This window comes from Orcinus orca, chromosome 20, assembly GCF_937001465.1.
Source record: "Orcinus orca chromosome 20, mOrcOrc1.1, whole genome shotgun sequence".
Taxonomy (NCBI): domain Eukaryota; kingdom Metazoa; phylum Chordata; class Mammalia; order Artiodactyla; family Delphinidae; genus Orcinus; species Orcinus orca.
Window position 1 is genome coordinate 55,211,013 of NC_064578.1, and position 10,857 is coordinate 55,221,869.

A 10,857-nucleotide genomic window follows, 5' to 3' on the forward strand; every position below is an offset into this window, starting at 1 on the left:
TTACAAAAGCTAAAACACATACGTATGAAATATGCATTTGTAAAACGATCTATATAGCGCCTTTCTGCTTAAGAAATCACTAGAACGTTACCAGTACCAGCTTCCAATATTTATACATTGATTTTTTTTTAGACTTTCTAGACGTGGACCATTTTTATTTATTTAAAACAGTTTTTTAAACATTATTATTATCTTTAATATTTATTTATTTTTGGTTGCGTTGGGTCTTAGTTGCGGCATGCGGGATCCTTTCGTTGTGGCATGTGGGCTCCGGAGCGCAGGGGCTCTGTAGTTGCGGCGCTCTGGCCCTCTAGTGGTGGCCCATGGACTCACTAGTTGCAGCACGCGGGTTTGGTTAGCCCCACAGCATGTGGGATCTTAGTTCCTGGACCAGGGGAGCCATTTTTAAAGTCTTTATTAAATTTGCTATAATACTGCTTCTGTTTTATGTGTTGGTTTTTTGGCCGTGAGTCATGTGGGATCTTAGCTTCCCAACCGGGGATCAAACCCGTGCCCCCTGCATTAGAAGGCAAAGTCTTTTTTTTTTTTAAATAAATTTATTTATTTTTGGCTGCATTGGGTCTTTGTTGCTGTGCATGGGCTTTCTCTAGTTGCGGCGAGCGGGGGCTACTCTTCGTTGCGGTGCGCGGGCTTCTCATTGGGGTGACTTCTCTTGTTGTGGAGCATGGGCTCTAGGAGCGTGGGCTTCAGTAGTTGTGACGCACGGGTTTAGTTGCTCCGCGGCATGTGGGATCTTCCCGGACCAGGGTCCGAACCCGTGTCCCCTGCATTGGCAGGCAGATTCTTAACCACTGCGCCACCAGGGAAGTTCCTATATCTTGATTTTTTAAATGTGTAGCTTTGTTTGGTCACATAGATTTCGTTACTGTAATACAGTCACATGGTGAAAATTCTGGGGCTGAAAGTCTCCACCTCTGGTTCTCAATTTCTACCCCTCCCCCAATTCCTTCTTTCTTTCTTGCCCTATTTGGTGAATAAACTTGATAGACTCTTGATGTCCTGCAAGCTTAGATTATTTATTTATTTATTTTTGGCCGCACCGTGTGGCATGTGGGATCCTAGTTCCCCAAACAGGGATAGAACCCGCACTCCCTGCAGTGGAAGCACGGAGTCTTAACCACTGGACCTCCAGGGAATTCCCTAAGCTTAGATTTTAATTTAAACTAGGATACTAACTCCTGCCTGGCTAACACTCTATACTTTTGCCTGTTTTGTAATTTCTCCAATACCTCTCTTCTCTCTACAACAAGGTACTTTGATGACTCAGTACCTGCGTCCTGAGTCTTCCCTCTCAAAAGTTCCTCATTAAAAACCATTCTGGGCTCCCCTGGTGGCGCAGTGGTTGAGAGTCTGCCTGCCGATGCAGGGGACACGGGTCCGTGCCCCGGTCCGGGAAGATCCCACGTGCCATGGAGCGGCTGGGCCTGTGAGCCATGGCCGCTGAGCCTGTGTGTCCGGAGCCTGTGCTCCGCAACGGGAGAGGCCACAACAGTGAGAGGCCCGCGTACCGCAAAAAAAAAAAAAACAAAAAACACTATTCTGAGGGCCTCCATATGCAAAAAAGAAAAAATCCAGATACAGACTTTACACCCTTTACAAAAATTAACTCAAAATGGATCATCGACCTAAATGTAAAAATGCAAAACTATAGAACTCCAGGTAGATAACATAGGAGAAAACCTAGATGACCTTGGGTATGGCGATGACATTTTACTTTATTTATTTATTACTTTTTTAATACATTTATTTATTTTTATTTTTGGTTGCGTTGGGTCTTCGTTGCTGCGTGTGGGCTTTCTCTAGTTGCGGCGAGTGGGCTTCTCATTGCAGTGGCTTCTCGTTGCAGAGCACGGGCTCTAGGCGGGGGGGGGGGGCTTCAGTAGTTGTGGCACGCAGGCTCAGTAGTTGTGGCTTACAGGCTCTAGAGCGCAGTCTCTGTAGTTGCGGCACAAGGGCTTAGTTGCTCCTCAGCATGTGGGATCTTCCCAGACTAGGGCTGGAACTGGTGTCCCCTGCATTGGCAGGCAGATTCTTTACCACTGTGCCACCAGGGAAGTACCATCAATGACATTTTAGATACGGCACTAAAAGGCATGATCTGTGAAAGAAAAAATAGATATGCTGGACTTCGTTAAAATTAAAAAACTTCTGTGAGAAAATATTGCAAAAGACACATCTGATACAGGATTGTTATCCAAAATATACAAACAACTCTTCAAAGCCAACAATAAGAAAACAACCTGATTAAAAAAATGGACCAGAGACCTTAACAGATACCTCACCAAAGAATATAAAAAGATGCCAATACGCACGTGAAAAGATGTTCCACATCATCTGTCATCAAGGAATGCAAATTAAAGCAATGATGAGTGGGGAAGGTCATCACCCTTTCCCTATACATTGCCCTGTGCATCTCTTCCATCTGGATGTTCATGGGTTATATCCTTTTATAATAAACCTCTAATTTTAGTAAGTAAGGTGTTTCTCAGTTCTGTAAGCTGCTCTAGCAAATGAATCGAACCTGAGGAGGGGGTTGTTGGAAACTCTGAAACACCAATGATGCATGTATAGTTAAGTTATTCATACATTTAACAATGTTTTGACTGTCAGCTTATATGTTAAGCCTGTGCTAAGACACTGAAAAACAGGAAAGATGAGGTCTCTGCCCTCCTATAGACTTTTTAAAAAAATTTATTTTTAAAAATTTTAAAAAATATTTATTTGGTTACGTTGGGCGGGCTCCTTAGTTGCAGCTTGCTGGCTCCTTAGTTGTGGCATGCGAACTCTTAGTTGCGTCATGCACGTGGGATCTAGTTCCCTGACCAGGGATCGAACCCAGGCCCCCTGAATTGGAAGTGTGGAGTCTTAACCACTGCACCACCAGGGAAGTCCCTGCCCTCCTATAACTTTTTTGTCCGGGAGCTAACTTGTAAACAAGAAAACAAAAAAGAGCAAGGTAGTTTGACAGATACAGAAATACAATGAGAGAATAATAATGATAACGGTAGCTAACGCTGAGTGCTTTCTTGGTGCCAAGCACTATCCTAAGCAATTTGCATAGATTGCATCATTTCATCCTTATGATAACCCTATGAGGTGGGTGTGGTCGCCACCCCCATTTTATAGATGGGGAAGCTGAGGCACAGAATGACTGAGAAACTTGTCTGAGGTATTAGAGCTAGTAATTGAGGATTGCTGAATTTGAACCTAAGCATCTGGATAGAGCAGGGTGATGTCATAAAGGAAAGGATTGAGTGGGACTGTTGCTCTGAGGAGGGAATACTGACTGCTGAGTCTGCTGGACAGCAGCTGCATAAAACAGCGGTGAAGAGCATGGGCTATGGAGCCAGACTGTCCCAGCTGCAATGATGGCCTGACTTCTAGTTGCTGAGAGACTGAATATACAAATAGACAATGGCCAGATCATATATGAAAACAGAACTCTGATCCACAGCCTGCAGCAGCCTGCCCAGAAAACCAGACCCCTTATCTGTAATAAACAGCTCAGCACTGGTCAGAATGGCCATCATCAAAAAGTCTACAAATAATACATGCTGGAGAGGGTGTGAAGAAAAGGGAACCCTCCTACACTCTTGGTGGGAATGTAAATTGGTGCAGCCACTATGGAGAACGGTATGGAGGTTCCTTCAAAAACTAAAAATAGAATTATCATATGATCCAGCAATCCCACTCCTGGGCACATATCCAGGGAAAACCATACTTCGAAAAGATACACGCACCCCAATGTCCATTGCAGCACTATTTACAATAGCCAGGACATGGAAGCAACCTAAATGTCCATCAACAGATGAATGGATAAAGAAGATGTGGTGTATATATACAATGGAATGTTACTCAGCCATAAAAAAGAATGAAATATTGCCATTTACAGCAACATAGACATAGAGATTTTCATACTAAGTGAAGTAAGTCAGACAGAGAAAGACAAGTATTCTATGATATCCTTATATGTGGAATCTAAAAAAATGATACGAAATGAACTTATTTGCAAAACAGAAACAGATTCACAGACATAGAAGACAAACTTATGGTCACCAAAGGGGACAATGTGGGGGAGGAATGATAAATTAGGAGTTTGGGATTAACATATACACACTACTATACGTAAAATGGATTAAAAAATAAGGATTTGCTGTATAGCACAGGGAAATATATTCAATATCTTGTAATAACCTATAATGGAAAAGAATCTGAAAAAAATATATATTTATAACTCAATCACTTTGCTGTACAAGTGAAACTAACACAATATTGTAAATCAACTATACTTCAATAAACAAAAACAGCTCAGGAAGCCAGGCTGCTATAAGGCAGGCTTGTAGGAAGTAACAATCCAAGGGGCCAAATAATAACCCCTACAACAATAGGTCCAAAAGGGCCAGGACTTGATTAGTAATTCACAACTCTACTAATTTTGGCCCCACTTCCAATTTAGGACCAAGAAAAGAAAGCCAAATATGTACCCCAACCAATCGCATAGGGTACCTAACTTCTAGTCTGCCCATGTCTAGCTTCTCCATGACGACAGCCTCCAATCTGGGACACCTGAAGCCTTTCCTTTTTTTCTGCTATATAGCTTTCCCACACCTCTGCCTGCCTTTGAGTCTCTGCCAAAACATGAGTGATGGTGACTGACTCCCTTACGCTGAATAGATAGCCTTTGCTTGTTCTCATCCGGTCAGTCTTAATTTATTTCCACTTTGTGCAGTCTTGGGCAAGTTCTGTAACCACTTTTTGGTGCCTCAGTATCTGCCTCTATAAAATAGGATAATAGTATTAGTGCTCCTTAAGCAAGCATCTATAAAAGTATTACTATCAGGGAGGGCAACTTCTCTGAGAGTCCTCCTTAAATATGTATTAAGTAAGTTAACATATGTAAAGTTCTGAGAACAGGGCCTGATACATAGTAAATATTCCAGAATGTTACCTGTTACTATTTTTAGTAATGGAAATCATGGGTCACACGAATTAAAAACAAAACAAAACAAAAACAAACAAAAACAAAAAACCAAAAAACCCATAAGGTGTTTAGCCCAAAGCCTAGCACATTTAGAGTGTTCATTAAATATTATCTAACAGCGATAAAGAAAGTCATTGGTGTGAATGGGATTATCCCAGAGAGGAAAGGACTAGAGGAAATAATCCTGAGAGGAAGATGTTGGCTGAGGAGATCAAAAAACAATGTATAACTTGCTCCAGGTTTATAACAAGAGGTGTCAGAACATTTTCCCTGTTCTGGAAACCCAAAGGAAACCTCAGGATGTAAACTGCTGTCTTTGATAAAGAGGCACAAAGCCTTTTAATCATTGGGTCTTAAGTTAAAAAAAAGTCAGTCACCTTCTTAAAGAGGCTTCCCTGACCATCCTATCTGGAGTACCATTTTCCCTCAGTCATTATCAGTAATTTATTTTCTTCAGAGCACCACTCTGAAATGATCTACTTTATTATTATTTTTTCCCTGTTCCCCTAAGGCTCAAAGCTTCACGAGTAGAGGATTTGTTTTAGGGTTCAAAAGGGCAGACTGGCTTCTGGCTGTGCTTCGGGTTGACATTCTGATATGAAAAATGATTTTTTTCATTATTCATGGATATAACATTATCTTCTGGAAGGAGCTTTGATTTCGCACAGCTCCAACCGTCTGGGGATCTTTTCACAGAGACGGAGCCGGCTGAAGTCTAGTGGCGGTGGCGGTGAATACTCCAACTTTATACCGCGACTCAGAGGCTAGCTGACGGCACTTAAGTAACCACCCGAGGGCGGAGAGGAGTCCTCACTTCTCACCTGACGATGCTCCGACACCTTGTCAGCTAGAGACGGGGTCCTCCCAACTTAGCACGCCGCTCTGGCCCAACCTCTCGTCTCTATTGCTTTTTCCGCCCGCCAACGTCTTTTCTGATTGGTGCAGGCGGGCGCTGCGCGTGCTGACGTCACAAGACGGCGGCGCTGCTATAAGAGCGCGACTGGGGGAAGCGTGCGCCTCTTTCTCGGTTACCGAAGCGGGCGCGAAGGTGAGGTGTAGCGCTGTGTTCTTTATTCCGGGTGTGGGTTGTAGGGTCTTGCGGACCATCCGAGCTTTAATGAGTTCGCTAAAGAAGATGCAGGTGAGATGAAGGTGGTTGTAGAGTAGTAGGAATGGTATCGGTTATAAAAGCTTGAGGGACGGTTCTCGCGATATTTTCCTGGGCGCCGCGAGGTTCTAGCTGAGTTGTGGGACTGCGCAGGCGCTGTTCCGAGTCCTCACTGTCCACTCTCCATTCCGCACAGACGGGCAAGTAGAGCCAGCATGCCGGTGGCCCGGAGCTGGGTTTGTCGCAAAACCTATGTGACCCCGCGGAGACCCTTCGAGAAGTCCCGCCTCGACCAAGAGCTGAAGCTGATCGGTGAGTGACTAATGCAGAGTTTCTGCTTCCCGGGCCGGGGAAGCTAACACGTGGGTGTGGCTGCCCACGTGCTCATTCTACTGGAATCCCTTCGGTGTGTCCCCCTCCCTCTTCCCCAAATTCGGGATCGTTCGTTGTTTAGATTTTCTGTACCCCGAAACTACCAATCCTTTTCACTAGTCCGTGGGACTGAACTTGTTCGCCCATTCTTTGCAGGCGAGTATGGGCTCCGGAACAAACGTGAGGTCTGGAGGGTCAAATTTACCCTGGCCAAGATCCGCAAGGCTGCCCGGGAGCTGCTGACGCTGGATGAGAAAGACCCGCGGCGTCTGTTTGAAGGTGTGTATGGGAAACGTTGGGCTTCAGTTTCCTTTTGATTAGAACTAACAGTGCTCAGCAAGCTTGGCCACCTGGCTCTAGCTGTACACAGTGTAGCAAAACAGTACTGCTTATGTGTCTTGTTTACTGAGGGTGGGAGTAGACTGAAATTTCTGAAATGTCGGATGGTTCTAGCAGGGAGCGAGCTTTATTGCGTACACTTGCCTGCTTTAACGTGGTGGTCGAGGACATTTGCTCAAGGTCTGAACAGGATTTCAGAAATCCACAGGATTTCTTCCCTGTGGATTTCACAGGGAAGAACATTCCAGGTGATTTTGGAGAGGGTACAGATCGTATAGTAATTACAGTGACTAAAAAAATTGTGGTAAGGTACACGTGACAGAATTTATCATCTTTTAGACTCTTAAAGTTCTAAATTTCTACTTTGAGATGGGGAGTTAATGGAGGGCTTTTGGAAGGAATGATTGACATGATCAAATTTTAGTAGGACCTCTTAGATTGTCAAGTGGCAAAATACTAAGATAGCTGGTATTATATAAAGCTCACTGAATGCCTTTTTCTAAGCTCTTGGTGTACATTATTTAATCTGCACAAGCAGCCTCATAGCAGGTACTGATAATACTTCCTCAAATGAGCAAATGGTCAGAGGCCTCCCACCATAGGTGGGACTGGAGGGCAGGCTCCAGAGTTCAGGTGAGTTCAGCGATGGGGATGGAATGAGGATTCTAGGGGAAGCTTAGAGAACATCACCAAAAGTTGAACCAGTGTCTAAGTGTAAGATGTAATCAGTAGACTTGGTTAGTGTGTTCTACATTGTATCCTGGTGTGGAAGATACATATGTACACACACACACACATACATACATACAGTTTGTGATTCTGACAGATGTGAGTTTGGCTGTAGGTGGTTCTGTATCTTGTTTTTTCTTGTTTTTTTTTTTGTAACAGTTTTTATTGGGATAAAACTTACACAACATGAAGTTTACTCAGTGTCTACAGCTTGTTTTTAGTTAGTTGCCTCTAAAACTGGCCACGGCCTAGGTGTCATCTTGATAACTTGCATTTGGCCTGTCCCTGGGAAATCTTGATTTCTGGTGAAAAGCAGGAGGGGCTGGGAAACCCGCCAGGCTTCCTTGGGCACCTCACTTTTTATTCTCAATCAGGGTTGCTAGTCTGATTTTTCTCCCAAACTGTGGCTAAGGAAGTGCTGTTACACTCCTCGCTGTTAAGCATGAGTGGTCATCCATATTAGAGGTTGAGAAAGGCTTGGAGCGTGTTTAACTAACTACCACACATTTATCACTTTTATCTGTCCTAGACCCATAAACTGCTTTGACAGTCTCATGATAATTGAGGAATCTCCCCCGTGGACACTGGTATTGGGTGGGACTTTATCCCCGAGTCTGGGGGACAGACCGAAGCTGGTTCTGGTCTCAGGGGGAGCTTGCTGAAGATAGAGAGAATCACAGAGAAACTTAGGTGATAAGCAGTCATGTGACCAAGAGATGGCATAGGGCAGTGTGAGAGGCCAGTGTCCGGGGATTATTTGGTTTTCCGGGGTGGAAGTTGCAAGAGGGAAGCATCAGGTAGCACACTTTCTAGTGAATGAAGCTCTTTAGATTCCTGGGGTGGGGAGGAGGAGCCTGCAAGCTCTCAGGCGTTCTGCAGCCTTTCCCACTAAGGTGTGAGAGTCTCATCTGATAAAAAGACTTACTGGTTCATTCAGTCCCTTACAGGTGTGAACTCCTTCCTTACACCAGCTTAAGGAGGACAGGTATTACATCCATTTTTCACATTAGAAACTAAGGCACTTACAGGCTTGCCGCATGCCATAGTGACAAGGGCCCCTTTGCCACTGAGGTGCCCACTGGCTTACATTTTTAAAAAATTTATTGGTTTGGATTTTACATTTAAAAAACTGATTCTGGGGGGCTTCCAGTGGTTAAGACTCCACGCTCCCAATGCAGGGCCCTGGGTTCGATCCCTGGTCAGGGAACTAGATCCCACATGCATGCCGCGACTGAGTTTGCATGCCACAACTAAGGAGCCCTCGAGCTGCAGCTAAGGAGCCGGCCTGCCTCAACTAAGACCTGGCACAACCAAATAAAAGTAAATAGATGGATAGATAGATAAACAGATAGATAAAATTAGTCTAAAAAAAAGGAAAACTGATTGATTGTTAATGCTTTGGCCAGATGGAGCCCATGTAACAATTTTTAGTAGTTGGACATGATCCTGTTGAAGATGCAGTTTATGGGTGTTATTTTTGTCTTCATACCACATAAGGTTTTTCCTGTATTGATGACCCTCCCCATTGTTTAAGGATGTAGGTGTTTTAATAGTAAATATGAAATATACTTTTGAAGTAATACAGGTTGAATTATTGTCAGGTTTCTATTTTCTAATGTAAGGACAAAAAGGCATGAAGTGTCCAAACTGGTAGATAATCCCAAACTCACTTTTGTTTACCTTTGAGTAAGTTTTTATATTACTATTTGAATATCATGTCTGTTTTAAATTGAGGTATAATTTATAATTCATTATTATATTAGTTTCAGGTACACTTAGTTTTATAGTTATAAAACTTTTTCTTGTGATGAGAAGTTTTAAGGTCTCATTGTGTTTTTGAGTTGCATTTTCCTGATGATTAATGATGTTGAGCACCTTTTCTTGTGCTTTTTGGCCACCTGTATGTCTTTGGGAAAACGTCTATTCAGATCATCTTCCCATTTTTAATTGAGGTGTTTGTTTTTTTGGGTTTTTAAAATAATTTTTTATAGATTTATTTAGTTTTGGCTGCGTTGGGTCTTCATTGCTGCTCGTGGGCTTTCTCTAGTTGCAGGGAGCAGAGGCTACTCTTCATTGCGGGGCGCAAACTTCTCATCGCGGTGGCCTCTCGTTGCGGAGCGTGGGCTTTAGACACTTGGGCTTCAGTAGTTGTGGCTCGCTGGCTCTAGAGTGCAGGCTCAGTAGTTGTGGCGCACGGGCTTAGTTGCTCAGATTAGTTGTGGCGTGTGGGATCTTCCTGGACCAGGGCTCGAACCTGTGTCCCCTGCATTGGCAGGCGGATTCTTAACCACTGCGCCACCAGGGAAGTCCATCATTTCTGCTCTTAAGTTGTATGAGTTCATTACATATTTTGGGTATTAACCCCTTATTAGATACATGATTTGCAAATATTTTCTCCCATTCTGTATGTTGCCTTTTCATTTCGTTAATTTCTTTTGCTGTGCAGAAGCTTTTTTGGTGTGGTCCCACTTGTTGATTTTTTTTTGTTTGTTTGTTTTTGGTACGCGGGCCTCTCACTGTTGTGGTCTCTCCCGTTGCGGAGCACAGGCTCTGGACTCGCAGGCCCGGCGGCCATGGCTCACGGGCCCAGCCGCTCCGTGGCATGTGGGATCCTCCCGGACCGGGGCACGAACCCGCGTCCCCTGCATCGGCAGGCGGACTCTCAACCACTGTGCCACCAGGGAAGCCCTGATTTTTGCTTTTGTAGCCTTTGCTTTAGGGTCAAATCCAAAAAAATCATCTCCAAGATATGTCAGGGACCTTACTGCCTATGTTTTCTTCTAGGAGTTTCCTGGCTTCAGGTCTTACATTCAAGTCTTTAATCCATTTTGAGTTTCTCCCCCCCACACACCCGCACCACCACCACACAGCTTGTGGGATCTTAGTTTCCCGACCAGGGATTGAGGAACCTGGGCCACGCCAGTGAAAGCACCCAGTCCTAACCACTGGACTGCCTGGGAATTCCCGATTTTGAGTTAATTTTTGTGTACAGGTTAAGGTAGGGGTCCAGTTTCATTCTTGCATGTGACTGTCCAGTTTTCCCGACACCATTTATTGACGAGACTTTTCTTTCCCCGTTATATATTCCTGGCTCCTTTGTTGTAAATTGACCATTAATTTGTGTGGGTTTATTTCTGGGATCTTTATTCTGTTCCCTTGATGTGTTTTTTATGCCAATATCATACTGTTTTGATTACTCTAGCTTTGTAATGTATATAGCTTTGTTCTTAAGATTGGCTTTAGCTATTCAGGGTCTCGTGGTACCATAAAAATTTAGGATTCTTTGTTCTTTTCCTGTGAAAAATGG

General features: G+C 43.8%; 1 protein-coding gene across 5 annotated transcripts in view; it reads left to right on the top strand.

The window, feature by feature from the left end:
* The first annotated feature begins 6,020 nt into the window (after window positions 1–6,020).
* Window positions 6,021–10,857, top strand: part of RPS9 (ribosomal protein S9) — a 129,833-nt gene continuing 124,996 nt past the window's right edge. For 2 of the 5 annotated variants that reach the window (XR_007474319.1, XM_033416399.2), the window contains exons 1-3: window positions 6,021–6,143; window positions 6,307–6,422; window positions 6,639–6,761. Coding sequence is in view for 3 of the 5 variants with exons in the window: in XM_033416399.2 (XP_033272290.1) it covers window positions 6,326–6,422; window positions 6,639–6,761 (220 nt within the window). In the remaining 2 variants the exon portion in view is untranslated. Of the gene's footprint in view, window positions 6,144–6,300; window positions 6,423–6,638; window positions 6,762–10,857 lie in introns of those variants that run through there. The other 3 variants (XM_004285671.4, XM_033416398.2, XR_007474320.1) reach the window with 3 other exon arrangements.